The 21,024-nt window shown below is 45.9% G+C and overlaps 1 protein-coding gene across 6 annotated transcripts in view; it reads right to left on the reverse strand.

Moving 5' to 3' along the window:
• The window catches only part of PARP11 (poly(ADP-ribose) polymerase family member 11), a 33,976-nt gene extending 13,304 nt beyond the window's left edge, over nt 1–20,672 (reverse strand). For 4 of the 6 annotated variants that reach the window (XR_005587490.1, XM_039497082.1, XM_039497083.1 and 1 more), the window contains exons 1-6: nt 20,531–20,672; nt 7,838–7,966; nt 7,626–7,746; nt 6,184–6,259; nt 5,800–5,872; nt 5,585–5,715 (exon numbers count right to left, since the gene is read on the reverse strand). Coding sequence is in view for 3 of the 6 variants with exons in the window: in XM_039497082.1 (XP_039353016.1) it covers nt 5,585–5,715; nt 5,800–5,872; nt 6,184–6,259; nt 7,626–7,746; nt 7,838–7,966; nt 20,531–20,551 (551 nt within the window). In the remaining 3 variants the exon portion in view is untranslated. Of the gene's footprint in view, nt 1–5,584; nt 5,716–5,799; nt 5,873–6,183; nt 6,260–7,625; nt 7,747–7,837; nt 7,967–9,480; nt 9,557–10,677; nt 10,782–20,530 lie in introns of those variants that run through there. The other 2 variants (XR_005587491.1, XR_005587492.1) reach the window with 2 other exon arrangements.
• Between the last annotated feature and the right edge of the window lie 352 nt (nt 20,673–21,024).

The following is a 21,024-nucleotide window of genomic DNA, read 5'->3' on the forward strand; positions in this document are numbered from 1 at the left end:
CTGTTAGATGTCACCATATCCGTAATGAATGCTGCAGATACATGCGATGCTGCAGCACTGAACAACATCCTTACTCCCCCCCCCGCCATGGGTGGCTGACGGTGCAGTATGACTGATATCCATCGTCATCATCAGCCCATTGGCACATGGGGCAGTGCAAAAGGACTGGTAACCATGCATACTAGCATCGGTCAGGTCAATCAAGGGCGCCTCGCCCTAATTTTTCATGGTAGATGGTGCAGTATGGCTGGTAACCGTCCTCATCATAGCAACAGGGGGCTGAGCTTCATCAGCCCCCACCCTTCATGTGTAAAGAAAAGATTCAATTGCCCCTGGACTAGCAGCAGGATGATGGTCTCCTTCATCCACAGTAATTAATGTCCTGCCTGGACTATCATTGCAGCTGGAGGCTTCCTTCCACTCATTTCTCACAAACAAGTCCCTGTGTCTTATTCCTGCATTCTTTATTACTTCATCACACAAGTGGGGGGACAATGCTATGGTAGCCCAGGAAGGCTGGGAGAAGAATGGAATCAACAGGTGGGGTTGTTGCAGGATCACCCACTGTGAATAGCATTCAGCTCAAAATTTATGTATTATCGGACACGGAGCAGCTGTGCTCTCTGGTTCTATGATACAGAGGTTCTCTAGTACACTTGCCCATATTCTAGGCAGGACTGATTCTATTTTTAGATACCAAAAAGGAGGGATTGACTCAGGGAGTCATTCCCAATTTTTGCTTTTGCGCCCCTGGCTGATCGGCCAGGGGCACTTATGACAGCACCACATGGTGCAGTGCAAAAGGACAGGTAACCATGAGCATCTTATTACCGTCTTCTTACCAATTCATGGTATGGTAGACGGTGCAGTATGCCTGGTAACCATCCCTGCTGTCATGCAAAAGCAAAAGCATGCTGCTGTGTAGCACTGCTGGCCCGCCTCTGTCAGCGGCATCTAGTACACATACGGTGACATACACAAAAGGCAAAACAGGGTCCATGGTTGCCACGCTATGGCGTGTGCAAGGGCAATTCCGGAAAAGGGGCTCGATAAGATTGTCTGCCGTTGCTTTCCCGGAGGAAGGATTGAATCGCGACATTTACCCAGAATTCACCGCGAAAATGATTTGTGCCCCACCAGGCACAGGGGTCTCAACACAGAATTCACAGAGACAGCCTAGACTCAGTTATTTGTTCACAAAAATGTATCTTTGCAAGGAATTCACTCGCTGTTTCCCATCTCACAGCTTCCACTGTCTCCAGACCTGCCACAGCATCCACCTCGCAGAGGCTGGCAAAGATTAGGTGGAGAAAGAAAAAGACAAGGGACAAGATAGTCGATGAACGTATGGGCTGCTACCTAGCCAAGGTGGACCAGCAGAGCCAGTGGAGGGAGACCGTCTCTCAGTACCAGCGATCACACAGTGAACGGGAGGAGAGGTGGTGTGAGGAACACAAGCAGGCGACTCAAACGCTGCTTGGACTAGTGAGGGAGCAGACGGACACGCTCCGGCGCCTTGTGGATGTTCTGCAGGACCGCAGGAGGACAGAGCCCCCCTGCAGTGTATCTTCAACCGCCCTCCCCCGCCACAAAGTCTCATACCCCCCTCACCCAAAAGAACCAGGAGGAGGGGCGCCCAGGGCCGTCAATACTGTCAGTGCACCCCAGCAGAGTGCTCAAGTACCCAAAAGCTCCCATACCCTACATTTTCAGAAGTCCTTCCCTTCCTGACTCACACAAGTCCCAATCCCAGTCCCATCACCTAACTGTCTACTTAAGTAATAAAAATACTTTGCTGTTAATTAATGTTTCTGATTTTTTTTTCACAGAAGACTGTGTTTCAATGGGGGGCGGGGGAAAGGGGGTTGTTAATTGCATAGGACAGGCACCTTTCACACGGTACAGACACGGGGGAAGGATCAGCAGCGGGTCACACACACAGTGCAGTCTGTAGGCACCATGGTCGGTATGGGAGGTGGTTTCCAGGTTCTGAGTGGGCGGTGGGGATGTGACTTTGTAGCGGGGGAGGGCGGTTACAGATCTTAGACAGCGGTCCTTGTCCTGGACCGCAGAGTCACGCAGCAGAGGAATCTGTATCCGTCCTCCTCCGCCACAAGGTCACGTATCCCCCCGCACACAGAATTCGAAAAAGAGGGATGGCAGGCTCCGTTGAAAGAAGCATTCTGGCACTGCGGACCGCTGTAGGAGCAGGAGCCTGTCATTTCTTGAGTTTACAGGCGGTTTTACATCAGCGCACACCCTACCCAACACAGTCTGCGTCCCAGTGTCAAGCCTTTAACGAAAAGTCATGAATAAAGAAACCTCTCTTAAGTAACAGTGTGACATGTATTTTATTTTTACACGTGTGCTGGAAGTGGGGGTGAACGGGGTATGTAACCGAAGAGGACAGTCAACAGTAACTGGGTAAAGAAACAGGGGCACGTTCAGCTTCTCTGTAAAAAAACTGACCAGCCACAGGTCACGCTGCTCGCTGGGATTAGAAGAGTTCCTTGTCGCTGTCCCAGGCGCCTGTATAGGGCTTCATAAGCAAGTGCATTAGCGGGCAGGCTGGTTCACCTAGGATGACTATAGGCGTCTGCACATCCCCAACAGTTATTTCGTGGTCCGGGAAGAAACTATCTTCCTGCAGGCGTATGCGCAGCCCACAGTTCCTGAGAACACACGCATGACGAACCTTGCCCGGCCACCCAACATTCATGTTGGTAAAACGTCCCCTATGGTCCCCCAGTGCTTGCAGCACCATTGAAAAGTAGCCCAATTGCTCAGCAGCTGACTGTGGAAGAGGTGGACGATAAAGTGCGAGGAGGAGAAAACGGCGATGATAGCAGCGGGCTCCATGCTTGCAGTGATGTGGCGTCCGCGCTATCACTGACCAGAACAGTGCACGAAGAGATTGCCCGCAGGCGCTTTAAGGGAGGGAGGGAGGGATGGCGTGATTGACGGTTCAATGACGACAGTTACCCAAAACCACCCTCGACACATTTCTCCCCCCAGCAGGCATTGGGGGCTCTACCCAGCATTCCAATGGGCAGCGGGGACTGCGGGAACTGTGGGATAGCTTCCCACAGTGCACCGCTTCCAAAGTCGACGCCGGCCCCGTTAATGTGGACTCAGAAATTCGAATTACTGTATTTAGTGTGGATACACAAATTCGACTTCATAAGGTCGAATCCACAAATTCGACTTAAGTAGATTCGAAATAGTCTTGTAGTGTAGACAAGGCCTTAGTTGTGCAGTGGTACCTGCTGCCCACCAATTCCTTTTTTCAGCAAAAGGTAGAAAATCAAAGAGAACACAAATCTGCACTGCGAACTCAGAAGTCAGTGGGGATCTAGTATCATTATTCATAGAAGTATGCCACAAATTGAAAAACTTCAGAGATACCTCTATAGAAATCTACTTTAAAGCAATACATTGTTACAACAGGGACACTGTTAGAGATGCAAGCTTCAAAGTAGCAAGATTGGTACAAAAGCACCAATCAAAGCAAATAAACTTTTTAATTGTATAATGTATTTATATACTTAAATACATTCCATACCAATACATTAAGAGAAGGCTAAAGTTGCAAAAATTAATCACTCATAAGCCAGGAAATGAGAAAATTAAGACTCAATATGCAATCTTAAGACACCTCTCTCTGTAAATATTCACTATAAGAGTGCAATTACATGATCACAAGGTATTTCTCAAATACAATATACCATACAATTTCATCTACAGCATAGCACCTTTTAAGCCCATGCAACACCTTAATATTTTTTTCATTTTTTACTTATTGATTTTATTGTCATAATGGTCCAATATATCTTCATGCTGACTTTTTTTTTTATAAGTTCCCTTTCTAGTAAGGTACGTATTGACATTTCCAAGGGCAACCGCGTGATACATAATGTTTCTGAAGTGCAAATATTAAATAAAGACTGAGCAGAGAAGAGGTGGGAATAAAACTCAAGAACTCCTAACTCACCCTGCCCCATACAATATTTAGTGGGAAAGAAAGCAGGAACACTCAAGCCAGCAATGGCTTCTGCAGTACTGACAGACTAAACTTAGATTTGCTGCATAGAGCTGGATCCAACACAGACACTTCACCCTACACTAAAATTCATAAAGAGAAGATGGTAAGGTGAGAAACTTGACAAATCGTTAGTATTTGTTTTGAGTCACTAGACATGCAACAAATACAACCCTGTGAAGGCTCATTTTACAAGGAGTCTGTTGTGACCCGTTCACTCCATCATAACAATATCTTGAGGCCCACCACATATAATTTCTGAGAACAATGACTGTAGTCACCTCTACCAGCCAGCTCACATAGGGAGGATTAGAAGAGAGCCCAATGTCAACCTTCATGACAAAGTAGCTATGCTTGTGGTCTTCCTTTCCATATGTTGATGAGGGAGCTCGCTGAAGTTGCCACACATTCTTTACCAGTTGGATGATTATTTACTGTTCAAAGATTTGATATATTAAAAATGACCATGAAACTGTGGTCAAGTCTGGTACCTTATTGTCCATCGGGAAAAAATATGTTTCTAGCAACATGGGCTAGGGACATTCAGCTATTCAACCCCTTTAATAACCACGGAGGAATTCACATCAAACCATTCATACAACCATTCAAAATGAGAAACATTTTTCAATGTCAATTTCTCCAAGAGACTAACAACTGCAGAGACACAGTTTCTCTGTTTCAGACAAATTCAACTGTTGATAAAGCCTTTCAAAATCTTTTTGTTTTTTAAATAATTGAAAAATAACTGCAAAGTTAAATTCAGATTTGGATGTGAACTTCTTCAAAAGTTCAAATGCATTTGGACCCATCTCTAGAAAAAACAGATACATTATGGGAATGTTAAGACTAAACAGTAAACGGCAAGGCTGTGAATGCCAATCTACAATTCGTGCGGTTGTGCTTTTTTCTCTACATCAAAGAGTGTATTTTTCACAACTGGTAAATCAGGAAATTAAAACACTGCTTAATCAATTTAAAGAGCAGTTCTAGTCTGAAAAGGGATTTTGTAAAAATGGTACCTTCTTACCCCAAAAATCTGCTGCATGTGCATATTGAGTTGTACCTGCTAACCTTAGGGACCAAAATAAAAATTTGATCTTTGAAACAAAGATTGTTTTATATGCCTTTAAAAAAAAATTCTTCTTTAGTTTAAATTTAAATATAAAACCTTTGAAATTGCATATCAAATTTCAGCCCAAAAGAAACTTTTATTGCAACAGTGCTTTTCAATTTTCTCATTGCTTTTCAAGTTTTAAGTAGTTTGTGATCTTTAGATTATGGTTGTTACAGAAGTATCATTAAATTCCAAATCCATAAAAAAATCAGGATCTTTAATAGGAATGCTGATATGTGACTATAAACACAAGAGCAGGACCAATTAGGGAAAAGAGGAAAGAGACCAGATGCAGAAAGGGTGCAGACACACAATAAGTATTCCGACAGTTTTATAATTAGATGCATTTAACTATTTCTGCTGCATGCTTTTAAAAGAGATGTATTCTATTAGCAGACCTAGTACAATGTTTGTTTTAGAAATAATCTCACCTGCAAAAAAACTCCCACAAGTCTAGATTTTGAATTCTCTGAATTCTTTTAATTCGGTTGCTATCCATTGTTTTCCCAAAGAGATTAGAAACTTCATTATATTCATTTGTTTGTTTTTGCAAAGGAATAAGCTGGAAAAAGAGAGGTTAGTATAGTTTCACTGAAGTCCATTGTTCTTTCATCATATGTATGTTCCATGTCATAATAGTTCTTACCTGATATGGTTCCTCTGTATTTACATTCTCCCAGTGTGAAGGCATTGGGATAGCCTCATTTTCACAGATATAACTTCAAACACAAAAATATAAGTTAAAACAATCACACCCAAGAGTTGAAGCTTTTCTTTTCCCCCAATAGGATTCCTACTAATCTATAACTTGACACACCGCTTGGGTCCTGAACGGGGATTCAAGCTGTGGGTAGTTATTTTTAATGGGCAAGGAGAGATTTCCTCCTCCTTCGCTTTCCCGCTCCAATCTGTGTCCCGAGATTTAATTTGAGGAGGGTAAAAAATAATGAAGAAATTTTAAAATGTTTCTAGTTCATCTTACTAGAGGAATGATGAATTAGACCAACAACGAACCACCTTTAGTTCTTACCTGAAAGCACTGATAGAAAAGGGAGCTCGCTTTATTGGACGCTGTTTTCCAGTAGTCAGATTGGTTTGTTTCATCACTGTATATAAAATGAAAATTAAGTGAGTACCAGAAACATTCAATTTACAGAAATGTAAAGTGTTTGGACATAGCATAGTACCCAGAAAATGATATTTTTAGAGTTGCCAAATAGGAATTATTGTCTCAAGTGTTGAGAGAAGCATTTTAAAATATTATTCTCCAACACTACTACTACTAGAATGCACAAACACAAGCAGAGCTCCCACATACCATGGTAATTAGTACTAAATAAGTAAGTACCATACTTAAGACAGACAGTGCATACTCACTAGTGGTGAAATCCTGGCATATTTAAGCCAATGACAAAACTCACATTGATTTTAATAAGGCCAGGATTACACTGTAGACTTCTGCATCTAAATGCTAATTTTAATGCAGTGCAGAAGGTAACATCTTTGTACCACAAAGTTAACAGTATGGTGAACATTATGTTATGCTTAACAGCTGCCCTTAGCATTTTTAAGCAAAGATTCAATATTTAAATATAGTTTACAAAATCCATTTTTTAAGAGTAAACGCTAAAGAAGCTATTTGAAAAAGTATTTAACAAAATACAAAATTCTGCATGAATGTACATATTTTCATACAGTCCACCACTGTATTACCCTACAACTGTAGACTAAGATCAGAATACAGAGACTGCTATCCACAAAACGGAACACCCACATCACATGAGCATGACAGGTCTTTGGTCAGTTTAATATGAAAACACAAATGAAACTATAAGTGCAATATTTGAAATATTCAGAATGAGATGCTATTACATCGCAACTTGCTACATAAGTAAAATGTATTTAAAATTAACTACACTGGTAACCATCAGTAACCTGTGATAAAGAGTCCATACAATATGAATATATGAGATCTTTACATAAAGTCATTTTCTAGAAAATGATATCTGATGCTCTGATGAACATATCAGAGTTGGATTGCTGAAGTATCTGCCAGCTGAATTATATTGTCACTTTATCAGCATTACTTATATAGAGTTTGTGAAGACAGAAAATCATTTTCTACAACGCTTGCTGCTTGAATATTTAGAAGAAAACAAACTTTTGGTGTTCTCATTTCTCTGAGTAAACGGTACAGCACCACTTATATCTCAAGTGAGAGGAGACAGGACAAACACCAGTGTTATTGAACAGGGTATGCTACTTACAGTAACAAGCTAGAAGGCTGAACCACGTAACTGTCTCTATATGAATGTACATTTGACATTTTATGAAGAAGGCCTTCCCAATTGTGCTTTTTTGCACTACAATAAAAGAGATAGTTGAGGCCAACAGCATGTAAAATGTACCGTCAACTCTTGTCATGAGAAACCTACAAATATATAAATACTTCATTGTTAGAGAAAGACATACCTGAAAAGTCTAACTTGTAGTTAAATTTTGCAGTAGTAAAAGAAACAGAGCCTTCTGGGTTCATTTTGAAGCTCCTTTCAATGTCTTCACTGCTAACTGAACACTGAGTGTTTGAATCAGTCTTCAACACAAACCAGAAAGGACAAGTTTAAATACAGTACATTTGACAGTGTGGAAGTTATCATAGATAACATAATCCCATGTTTAGATACCTGAAACATATGCCATTTGCCACATTCAGCCAAGTAAAACCAGCCCCATTGGGTATCAGTTGTATCCATCTCCTCCTCAGGAATCTCCATCTTTGGAGAGAATTCTTCTGATGCTCTTTGAAGCATTTCCTGAAATAGTCACAAAAAATATCTTCTGTGAAAATCCATTATTTATAGAAATCTGTTATTTCAGAAACACTAGTTTGTCTTGATTTTTTTTTAATTAATATACAACTCTTATTTGAAGAAAAAAAAAGCTGACTTTTTAAAAGTTACTATATGGGACAAGAAAGGCAAGTACAATACCCTGGAGATCAGGCTCCCTTAGACATTTCCTCACTCTTCTATCTGTCTAGTTTAATAAATAGTACCCCATAAACTGGCTTAAACCCTTCCCATTCAGGCCTTTCTCAAATGCCTGAAAAAAACATACAGGCCTTCAGGATGCCCACAAGGACAAAAGACTCAGGCTGTGCCCAACCAAGGAAAGATAGTGAGTGAGTTCCAGAGTTGAAAGCCCTACCAGCAACCCCATTCCAGTTATACCTGGGTACTGCTAGCTCAAGCACCTCCACAGATCTCACCTGCTACACTACCAGACAAGGGAAGGGAAACTTTCTTCAGAAACTAGGACCCAAACCAGTTAGAACATTTTGATTAAAACCAAGCTCTTAAATTTCATTGGGCAACAGACAGAATCAAATCCAAACCATACAGGACAGGTGTAATATATTCCCTCTAAGAAGCACTGCTGGATGAATAAACACCCAAGATTTAAAAATATATAATTTTTCAAGACTTCAATCTATAATTTTTATGTAAATTAAATAGACATTTTAAAAAATAAATAAACCTATTTAAATCTGCAATTATGACAACCTATGTTAAGGCATAAAGTTTAAACTTACTAAAATATAACTATAATAATTTAAATTAAATAAAATATATTAAGCAGTATGTTAGCTGCCAAGTTTCAAAGAATGTCATACTACTAAACTAGCAGAACTCACTGACTAAGCACCTGGAACCAGAGTTTGTTGAAGTGCTAAATTAGCTTTTGACAGCAGTAGCCTCTTTCGCAGGTACAGAGAAAATATTTTCTTACTTTCAATTTATTCAACTAATTCAGTTCAATGACTAGTTCATTCACAGTTAAGGAGCCAATGGCACCTGACAAATCAGGAAAGCTTGCTTTTTTTTCTCCCACTCTGTGAATAAAAAGTTAAGTGTGAGAGGATGAGATCTACTACTTCTAAAACCCTAAAGGACATGGTGACCAGAAACAATCTGATCAATCCACTAACTACATACAATACTGCCTTTGTTTTAGTTTTAGATGCAAAAGATGCTTTGATAAACTTTTTTCCCCTTATCTAACCAGCACATTAAGGTAGTTTTATTTAACTCATAAATAATTTTAAAATGCTGTTTTTGTGCATTTTAATTGACTCAATTTCCATTCAAATAGAGCTTGATGCAAATTAAAAGTAAATTAACTAGTAAATAAGAAATGTATCATTCACCATTTTCTAACATAATATAAATATAAAAATTAAGAATCTGAATAAATGTCAATTAAGCTATATAAATTGCTTAAATGTGTATAGATACAATATATCCTTCCAGTTAGCAAAAAACAGTACCACATTTGTTGTAAAGGCTGTATTTAGTGGCAGTAGTTACCAACCAATGCGAATCAACCTTTCTTCAGGAAAATAACTAAAAAGTATAAACACAAATCAGGATTAAAATTGATTATTTAAATCAAGGTTTCCGTCTTTCTGATTTAAATCAATCCACACCGACAAGCAAGGTGAAGATTTTTAATAGTCTCCAAAATTTAGTTCCACCAAGAGGCTGGTTAAAGTAATCTAATCTTGAGGCACAGATAGCAGCAGCAGAGTCCAAAGAAAAGGTTACAACCTTCAAGCCAAGCACACACAAAGAACTACTGCTTCTGGTCACAGCTGCTACTTGGGCACCCAAAAGTATATGGGGTTCTATCAATACCCTCAGACTGTGAGCACGTTATCACAAACAGTGAACTTTCTTACTGAGGGACATGTAATCATCAGAATATTGTTCCAGCTGTTTTTAAATCAGCCAACAGGCATCTCCTTGGTCTTGTCTGAAGTTAAGGTTGAATTCCAGCTTTAATTTTAACAACCTCTTTTTCAGTTGAACCTAATCTGTTAAACTATTTTTAAAAATATATATGGGGAGGAAGGGGTGGGGGGAACCTGAAGGAAGGAGGATGGGGCAAACACAACACAAGCTATTTTTTTATTGGGGGGGGTATTAAGGAAGGAGGAGAGGGAGAACAGAACACATTTTCTCCATACAGATCTATCAGAAATGTCGTGCTTGGGTAACTCTAAAATGGATGAGGCTAGACATGTCAAATTTGGACTGGTTTGTACCACAGATGTCATTAGATAAGTTGAAAGAAAACTAATTCAGTACTCTTGAATTTAGGTATATTTACAGTTAACATTTTTGTACATATATGAACTTTTCTGTTTTATTTGTAAACAATTTGAAAGACATCTTAGTCTGCTAGATATGCCAGTAAAATTTGTAAGTTTCCAAACAACAGTACTTACAATATCTGTAAGGGAATCTGGGGACAAGAACATATAGTCCTAATTTCTTTCACTGCAACAGAATCAGTGCTTTGTCTCCAACATAACAGAAATGTTATTCTAATCATTAAGCGTAGTTACAGAGAGATGTCAGTAAGAGACTTTAAAAGTCTTGGTAGCATAAAAAAGAACAAACAGTCACAGGAATTGACAACTTAATTTGATGACGTGGAATAAGATTGAAAGAATCTGTTTTACCATTAATCCAAACATTGTACTCAAGCACCAACCACTGGCAGAGCATTCATCCTACTTTGCAGAAACCATCAACGAGAGGACTTGCGAAGGCTGAAAATCTGGAACTGAACCACACAACATTAACTGTCACACCCTCCCCTAACAGAATCCTTCACACACAATGACATGCTTGGAAGCCCTTAAAAAATTTAACCCACTGCATGCAAAAGTGATATATACCCCTTCTTGGCTTGCGAAAACTAGTGAAAAGTAACTTAAAATTTATAAATAATAAATGCATCCTTCAAAGAAGAGAACATGCCATCCTCCCTGAAAAATGCAATAGCCCGTCCAGTGTTTCAGATGACATTCCCAAACTCCTATTTCTATACAAAAATATTTAAATACTAGTGCCAACCAAACTTCAAAATCACATGGCCATGGTTAACATCTTGGATGCCTCACAATCAACTCTGAGGTCACAGCACAGAGATAAAATCCTTAGTGGTGGTTTAAAAAACCCCAAACTTTTATATTGCAATGGATGAAGGCTACAACTCAATAAAGACTCATTAACTTTCAACACAGTTGAAACCCCAGTTGTGTATCTCATTTTCTAAGATATAACGAGGATGTCACAATGCTTGCAAGATGAAGTATAGCTGACTCAGATTAAATCAGAGCAAAATCAAGAAATACTGGTTGAAAGGGGAATATCCTCTGAGGAACTTGCTGTCATCCTGTTTCACAACCCTGGTCTACATTACGAGTTTAGGTCAAATTTAGATCGATTTAACCCAGCACCCATCCACACGACAAAGCCATTTTTGTCGACTTAAAGGGCTCTTAAAATCGATTTCTGTACTCCTCCCCGATGAGGGGATTAGCGCTGAAATCGACATCGCCGGGTTGAATTTGGGGTAGTGTGGACGCAATTCGACGGTATTGGCCTCCGGGAGCTATCTCAGAGTGCTCCATTGTGACTGCTTTGGACAGCACTCTCAACTCAGATGCATTGGCCAGGTAGACAGAAAAAGGCCTGCGAACTTCTGAATTTCATTTCCTGTTTGGCCAGCATGGCAAGCTGATCAGCACAGGTAACCGTGCAGAGCTCATCAGCAGAGGTGACCATGGAGTCCCAGAATCGCAAAAGAGCTCCAGCATGGACCAAACAGGAGGTACTGGATCTGATCGCTGTATGGGGAGATGAATCCGTGCTATCAGAACTCCGTTCCAAAAGACGAAATGCCAAAATATTTGAAAAAAATCTCCAAGCACATGAAGGACAGAGGCTATAATAGGGACCCGCAGCAGTGCCGCGTGAAACTGTAGGAGCTGAGGCAAACGGCTGCTCTGGGTCAGACCCCCAGACATGCCGCTTCTATGATGAGCTGCATGCAATTCTAGGGGGTGCCCCCGCCACTACCCCACCTCTGTTCGTGGACTCCTGCAAGGGGGGGGCTTTAACGCAACAGGGATGAGGATTTTGGGGACGAGGAAGATGAGGAGGAGGAGGAGGGTAGTGCACAGCAGGCAAACAGAGAAACAGTTCTCCCCAACAGCCAGGAACTGTTTATCACCCTGGAACCAATACCCTCCCAACCCTCCCAAGGCGGGCTCCCGGACCTTGAAGGCAGAGACGGCACCTCTGGTAAGTGTACCTTTGTACATATAATACATGGTTTAAAAGCCAGCATGTTTAATGATTAATTTGCCCTGAAGACTTGGGATGCATTCATGGCCAGTACAGCTACTGGAATGCATTCAAGCAACATCCGTTCTTTATCTCTCTGTGTTATCCTCAGGAGAGTGATATCATTCATGGTCACCTGGTTGAAATAGGGGAATTTTATTAAGGGGACATTCAGAGGTGGCCATTCCTGCTGGGCTATGTGCCTGTGGCTGAAAAGAAATCATCCTCGCTGTTAGCCACGTGGTGGGGGGAGGGGTGAAGCGATCATCCCAGAGAATTTGGGGAGGGGGGGTGTAGGGAGGGTCAGTTGGGTTTGTGCTCCACGTTAACCCGAAAACCGGCAGGCCCTCAATATAAGAGGCAAAATACGACCTTGTACCGAAAGCACATGTGCTATGTAATGTTAACAGCTTGGTTCACCGTGAAAGAGTCTACCCTTTGTTCTCTAAAATGTGTCTTTTTAAAGAATTCTCCCCCTTTTTTTCCTCCTGCAGCTGCAAATGTTTCAACGCTCCCCCTATCATCTCCATCCCAGAGGCTAGTGCAGATAAGGCGCACACACACACACACAAAATAAAAAACCAAAATGCACTCGCAATGAAATGTTCTCTGAGCTCATGCAGTCCTCCCGCACTGAAAGAGCTCAGCAGAATGCATGGAGGCAAACAATGGCAGAGTCCAGGAAAGCAGAAAATGAACACGAGGACAGGAGGGACAAGCAAGAGGAAAGGTGATGGGAGCAAGAGGAGAGGTGGCAGGATGCAATGCTCAGGCTACTGGAGGATCAAACTGATATGCTCCAGCATATGATTGAGCTGCAGGAAAGGCAGCAGGAGCACAGACTGCTCTGCCTGCCCTCCTCACCAAGTTCCATAGCCTCCTCATCCAGACGCCCAAGAACGCAGGGGGGGTGTGTGTCGGGGCACCCAACCACTCCACCCCAGAGGACGGCCCAAGCAACAGAAGGCTGGCATTCAATAAGTTTTGAAGTGCAGTGTGGCCTTGTCCTTCCCTCCTCCACCATCCCACCCGGTGCTTCCTTCCTCCCCCACCCCTCCCAGGCTACCTTGGCAGTTATCCCCCTATTTGTGTGACGAATTAATAAAGAAGGCATGATTTTGAAACAAAAATGACTTTATTGCCTCTGCAAGCTGTGATCGAAGGGGGGGAGGGTGGTTGGCTTACAGGGAAATAGAGTGAACCAAGGGGGCGGGTTTTCATCAAGGAGAAACAATCAGAACCCTCACACCGTAGCCTGGTCAGTCATGAAACTGTTTTTCAAAGCCTCTCTGATGCGCAGCGTACCCTGCTATGCTCTTCTAACTGCCCTGGTGTCTGGCTGCTTGTAATCAGCAGCCAGGCGATTTGCCTCAACCTCCCACCCTGCCATAAACATCTCCCCCTTACTCTCACAGATATTGTGGAGCGCACAGCAAGCGGCAATAATGGGAATATTGGTTTCACTGTGGTCTAACCGAGTCAGTAAACTGTGCCAAATGCACATTCTACCACCATTCTGCACTTGCTCAGCCTATAAGGTAATAATTGGAGATATACCAATCTCCTAGAACTGGAAGGGACCTTGAAAGGTCATTGAGTCCAGCCCCCTGCTTTCACTAGCAGGACCAATTTTTGCCCCAGATCCCTAAGTGGCCTCCTCAAGGATTGAACTCACAACCCTGGGTTTAGCAGGCCAATGCTCAAACCACTGAGCTATCCCTCCCCCAAAGTTTAACTGCTCCTTACTACTGTCCAGGGTGCCTGTGTATGGCTTCATGAGCCATGGCATTAAGGGGTAGGCTGGGTCCCCAAGGATAACAACAGGCTATTTCAACATCCCCAACAGTTATTTTCTGGTCTGGGAAGTAAGTCCCTTCCTGCAGCTGTTCAAACAGACCACAGTTCCTGAAGATGCGAGCGTCATGTACCTTTCCCAGCCATCCCACGTTGATGTCGGGGAAACGTCCCTTGTGACCCACCACTGCTTGCAGCACCATTGAAAAGTACCCCTTGTGGTTTATGTACTGGCTGTCAAGGTGGTCCGGTCCCAAGATAGGGATACGCATTCTGTCTATCGCTCCACCACAGTTAGGGAATCCCATTGCAGCAAAGCCATCCACTATGACCTGCACATTTCCCAGAGTCAATACCCTTGATAGCAGCAGCTCAGTGATTGCATTGGCTACTTGGATGACAGCAGCCCCCACAGTAGATTTGCCCACTCCAAACTGATTCCCCACTGACCAGCAGCTGTTTGGCATTGCAAGCTTCCAGAGGGCTATCATCACTCCCTTCTCAACTGTGAGGGCTGCTCTCATCTTGGTATTCTTGCACTTCAGGACAGGGGAAAGCAATTCACAAAGTTCCATGAAAGTGCCCTTACGCATGCGAAAGTTTCGCAGCCACTGGGAATCATCCCAGATCTGCAACACTATACGGTCCCACCAGTCTGTGCTTGTTTCCCAGGCCCGGAATCGGCGTTCCACGGCATGAGCCTGCCCCACTGCCACCAGGATGTCCAAATTGCCGGGCCCGTACTTTGAGAGAAGTCTGTGTCCATGTTCTCATCACTCTCATCAACGCGCTGCTGTCGCCTCCTCATCTGCTTTTGCAGGTTCTGAACATACTGCAGGATAATGTGTGAGGTGTTTACAATGCTCATAACTGCCGCGGCGATCTGAGCAGGCTCCATGCTTGCCGTGGTGTGGGGTCAGCAGGAGAGCACCCGCAACAATGTTTTTGTCCCATCAGGCATTGGGAGCTCAACCCAGAATTCCAACGGGCAGCGGAGACTGCGGGAACTGTGGGATAGCTACCCACAGTGCAACGCTCTGAAAGTCGACACTAGCCTTGGTACTATGGACGCACTCCGCCGATTTAATGCGCTTAGTGGGGACACACACAGTCGACTGTATAAAATCGCTTCCTAAAAAAATCGACTTCTCTAAATTCGACCTAATTTCGTAGTGTAGACATACCCACAGGGTAAGTCTACATTACAATATAAGCTCGTGCTTGAGCTTGGGCTCAAGGCTAATCCCCCCTGCATCTGCACTATAATTGTGCTAACCCAAGGCTCAGACCTATGGTCCCAGGACCCTGCAGGGCTGGAGCCAGGGTCCGAGCCCTACTGCTTTGCAGTATAGATGCAGCCCTGCTTGACTCAAGTCTTGGGAGTCATCTGACAGTATTCCACTATTCCATGGGACAACTTCCTTAGTCCTCTCTATCCCAACAATCTGCAATCCAATCTATTGAAAACTGCAGCAGTTCAGGTCAGCGTTAATCCACTCTGTTCTGATCACCGATCTGCAAGCACACTATCAGAGAGCCTCCTTAGTTTGCAACGGAGAGTGAACCGATCAAGCCTTTTGCAAAGCGAGCTGCTTCTTGGTAAGGTACAGGGCAGGCAGTAATGTATTCCCACAGTGCACCTCAGTCCTATGGCTAGAATAGCCACATTTCAGTTGTGTGGCACTAGGGATTATGGGATATGGTTACTTTGACTCAGGTCTGTGCACTGCAGTGTGGACACCAGAGCACCTAAGTTCAAACGTGGGTCAGAAAATTCTTAACCTAGGGTTAAAATACAATGTAGACACTCAAGCCTGACTTGAGTCCCACTAATCCTGGGTTTACATTGCAATGTAGACATATCCACAGAGGGCATCTCCACAGCCCCCTCATTTGTCAACATGGTATGAAGTCTCAGGGTCCTGTCAGTGGTGAGCTGGAGCCGGTTCGCAGGAACTGGTTGTTAAATTTAGAAGGCCTTTTAGAACCGGTTGTTCCGGGACAACCGGTTCAATAAGGAATCAGATGTTTGCGGGAAGCTTGAAACAAGCAGCAGGCAGGAAGGTAAGCTGGGGCACGGGAGGAGGAGGTGTGGCCGGCTCAGAGGCTCCCTCCAGCCTGGCACTCCAGTTGAGCGCCCCTGGCCCCAGCCCGGTTCCGGCCCTAGCCGAGTGCCCCTGGCTCTGGCCCCGTGGCTCCCTCTGGCCCGGCTCCTGGTCCTGGCCGAGCAGCCCCAGCCTGGTCCGGCCGAGCGCCCCTGGCCCCGTCTTGTCCCGGCCCCAGTCAAGCGCCCCCAGCTTCGGCCCCGCAGCTCCGGCCCGGCCCCCGCGGCTCCAGCCCAGCCTGGCCCCACCCGCACGGGGCTGGGGCTGGTCCCGGCCCCGCGGCTCCAGCCTGGCCCCGGCCCCGCAGCTCCAGCCTGGCCCCGGCCCGGCTCCGGCCCCGCCCCGCGGCTCCGGCCTCGCCGTCCGCCCCGCTCGGCCCGCCCCGCGGCTCCGGCCCGGCCCCGCTCGGCCCGCGGCCTCGGCCCCGGCCCGGCTCGGCCCGGCCCCGGCTCGGCCCGGCCCGGCCCCCGCGGCTCGGCCCGGCCCGCCCCGCGGCCCGCCCGGCCCGGCCCGGCCCCGGCCCCCGCGGCTCCGGCCCCGGCCCCGGCCCCCGCGGCTCCGGCCCCGGCCCCGGCCCCGGCGGCCCCGGCCCCGGCCCCATGGCGTCGGTGCTGGTCCCGGCCTGCAGTTGCGGCTCCGGGCCCACAGCGCTGGTGCCGGTCCCGGCCCTGCAGTGATGGCCCCGGCGCCGGTCCCGGCCCGCAGTTGCGGCTCCGGGCCCGCGGCCCCGGCCTGGCCCCGCGGTGCCGGCCCAGCGGTTGCGGCTCCAGTCCCGCAGGCGCCGGTGCTGGTCCCGGCTGATCTCCAGGCAACGCGGTAAGGGGGCAGAGAGCAGGGAGGGGATGTTGGAAGAGGGCAGGGGATTTTGGGGGGTTGTGGGGGGGTGGATAGGGGTGGGGCAGTCAGAGGGCAGGGAACAGGGGGATTGAATGGGGGCAAGGGGTCTGGGGGGCAGTCAGGAAGGAGGGGGGGTTGAATAGGGTGGCGGGGGCAGTCAGGGGCAGAGATTCCAGGGGCCGGCAGGGGACTGGGACACGGGGTGGTGGGATGGGGCAGGGGCCCCGGGGGGCAATCAGGAATGAGAGGAGGGGTTGGATGGGCCGGCAGGGGGTAGTCAGGGGACAGGGAAGGGGGGTGGATGGGGCAGGGGTCCCGGGGGGGGGCATCAAGGAACGTGGGGGGTTGGATGGGGCAGGAGTCCCAGAGGGGGAGGTGGCCACGACTCCCTCGTGGGGTGAGGAGGAGGGAACCTGTTGTTAATATTTTGGCAGCTCATCACTGGGTCCTGTATGATTCATCATTGATGCTAAATCACCAAGTAACATTGGTGGTAAAGGCAAGTCTTCTCTTTCCGTTCGCTCCTTGGTCCCTGATAAAGATTTGGTCACAGTGATATGTATTTGTTAAGTACAGACTGGATTACTGTAATCCACTTTATGTGGGAGCTAACATGAAAAGAATGCCTTCCCCAAATTCTTTACAATGCAGCTGCTCACCTCCTCACTGGGATGGACAACCTTACGTACATCACCACTGTCCTCCCAGCACATTTCCAGTGCTGGTTCAAGGCCTTGGCACTGGTCTTAAAGGTCATTAGTGGACTAGAAACCAGCTACAGTTGTGATCACATCTCCATCCATGCCCCATCAAGACAGCTGCACACCTCTGGGACAATGCAGCTCACAAGATGAATTGCAGAAATATAGCGCTCTCATCTGAGAGTTATAGAAAGATCTCCAAGAGGAATTCAGACTAACCTGGAGCTTAACCACCTAGATCTGCCTCTTTGTGAAAGCTTTCCTACCAAAACTAGTTAAATAACCAAATCAATAACCCAGCTGTTGTCTCTGGTCAGCATGGGATAGGGACTGTCTTTTTGTTCTTTGTTTGCATAGCACCAAGCGTAATGGGGTCCATATCTGGGGCTCCTGACAGCTACCGCAATACAAATAGATAATAATAATAGCAGTCTGACCTTTTCTTAGGGGATGCGTTACATGGGAAGAATCCTATTTTGAAGGAAGAATGGGAGAGCGTAGTACGAGGGAGGGTTTCTCAAAAGATCTGTAGAAGCAATTTTGAATTGAGGTGGGGTTTTTTGGTCAGTGCACTGGGGATGCATAAGGCATATGAGCTAAAGTCAGAAGATATAAAAAAACCCCTAGGAAGACTCGAAAAATAAATAAATAAAACAAGCAAAAGACTCAAAAACTAACAGCAAATTTTTTTTTAACTACATCAGAAGCAGGAAGTCTGCCAAACAATCAGGGGGGACACTGGAAGAAAGAGGTGCTAACAGGGCACTCAAGGATAAAGCCATCACGGAGACACAATGAATTCTTTGCACTGGTCATCACTGCAGAGGATGTGAAGGAGATCGCTACACCTGAGCCATTCTTTTTAGGTGATAAATCCAAGGAACTGTCCCAGAATGAGGTGTCAATAGAGGAAGTTTTGGAGCAAATAGATAAATTAAACAATAAGAAGTCACCAGGACTAGATGGTATTCACCCAAGAGTTCTGAAGGAACTCAAATATGAAATAGCAGGATTGTGGTATGTAATCTATCACTGATAGCTTCTGTACCAGATGACTGGAGGATAGCTATGTGACACCAATTTTTTTAAAAGGCTCCAGAGGCGATTCTGGAAATTACAGGCTCGTAAGCCTAACTTCAGTACCAGGCAAACTGGTTGAAACTAAAGTAAAGAACAAAATGATCAGACACATAGATGAATGCGATTTGTTTCAAAAGAGTCAACACGGCTTGTGTAAAGAGAAATCATGCCTCGCCAATCTAATTAGAATTCTTTGAGAGGTGATTCAGTGGATATAGTGTACTTGGACTTTGAGAAAGCCTTTGACAAGGTCCCTCACCAAAAACTCTTCAGCAAGCAGTCATGGGATAACAGGGAAGGTCCTCTCAAGGATCAGTAACTGGTTAAAAGATAGGAAATAAAGGGCAGGAATAAATGGTCAGTTTTCAAGATGGAGAGAGATAAATAGTGGCATCTCCTAGGGACCTGTAGTAGGACCAGTGTTGTTCAACATATTTATAATTAATCTGGGAAAAGGGGTAAACAGTGAGGTGGCAAAATTTGCAGACGATACTAAGTAACTCAGGCTAGTTAAGTACAAAACAGACTTCAAAGAGCTACAAAGGGATCTCACAAGACTGAGTGACTGGGCAAAAACAGTATGGCTGATTAAATTCAGTGTTGATAAATGCAAAGTAATGGACATTGAAAAATATAATCCTAACTAAACATACAACATGATGGGCTCTAAATTAGCTATTACTACTCAAGAAAGAGATCTTGGAGTCAGTGTGGGTAGTTATCCAAAAACATCCTCTGAATTCACAGCAGAGTCAAAAAGTGAACAGCTTGTTGGGAATCATTAAGAAAGGGCTCGATAAGACAGAAAATATCATAATGCCACTAAATAAATCCATGGTATGTCCACACCTTGACTATCATATGCAGTTCTTGTCACTCCATTTCAAAAAAGCTATATTAGTATTGGAAAAGATACAGAGAAGGACAACAAAAAGGATTAAGGGTATGGAACATCTTCCATATGTGGCAAGATTAAAAAGACTGGGACTGTTCAGTCTGAACTAAGGGAGGGGAATATGATAAATCTATAAAATCATGAATGTGGAGAAAGTAAATAAGGAAGCGCTATTTACCCCTTCACAGAACACAAGAACCAGAGGTCACCCAACGACATTAATGGGCAGCAGATTTAAAACAAACAAAAGGAAGTATTTCTTCACGCAAAGCACAACCTGTGGAACTTGTTGTCAGGGGATGTTGTGGAGGCCAAATATATAACAAGGTTCAAAAAAGAACAGGGAGTGGAGGACAAGGGATGGCTCACGCCATAATTGCCCATTGGCATTAGTCACTGTGGGAAGACAGGACACTGGGCTAGAGGGACCATTGGTCTGACCCAGTTCTCACGTCCCCCTTGCAGCTCCCCCTGCGTGCTGGGAGCATCACTTCCTGCCCTTTGCTGGCCTGGCAGCGCTGACTGGGGGGCGGGGTGTAAATCCTGCACAAATTAAAACCCCTCCCCGCAGGCAGAAAAACAGCCGACACCCCCCCCAAACAGGGCCCGCCCCCCAGCCCGACACGGGGCTGCCCCGCACCGCCCGCAGCGGGACTGGGTGGGGTGGGGACGGGCCCGGCTCGGGGGACGGGGCGTCTCTCCCCGGACGCGGGAGGGGAGGGGGGCCTAGCGCGGGCCGGGCGGGAAGCGCCGCCCCCTTCGAACTCACCGCATCGGCCGCCCCCGACATCCTGCCGGCCTCGGGCCGGGGCCGAGCCCCGCCGCTCCACGACGTCACTGCCCCAAGCGGGGCGATTCCTTCCGCCAACGTCAAAAGCGGTGGGGGCGGGGCTACAGCCACAGAGGCTAGAGGAGGAGGGGCGGGGTCACAGTAGGGGGCGGGTCATATGCAAATTGCGCTGTGATAGGCGGAGCTTTGTGGGAAAGGCCACACCCCCACCAGCCTGCCTAACAAAGAACCTGACTGACGCCCCCGCCCCCCTCCCTCTCACCCCCTCGCCCCCGCCCCACTACCCCCCCATCCCTCTAACCCTGGGGTCTGTCACCCCCGCCCCACAACCCCCCATCCCTCTCACCCTGGGGCCCGTTGCCCCCGCCCCACAACCCCCCCATCCCTCTCACCCTGGGGCCCGTTGCCCCTGCCCCACAACCCCGTCCCTCTCACCCTGGGGCCTGTCACCCCGCCCCACAACCCCCATCCCT

Source organism: Mauremys reevesii, linkage group 1, assembly GCF_016161935.1.
Source record: "Mauremys reevesii isolate NIE-2019 linkage group 1, ASM1616193v1, whole genome shotgun sequence".
NCBI lineage: Eukaryota > Metazoa > Chordata > Testudines > Geoemydidae > Mauremys > Mauremys reevesii.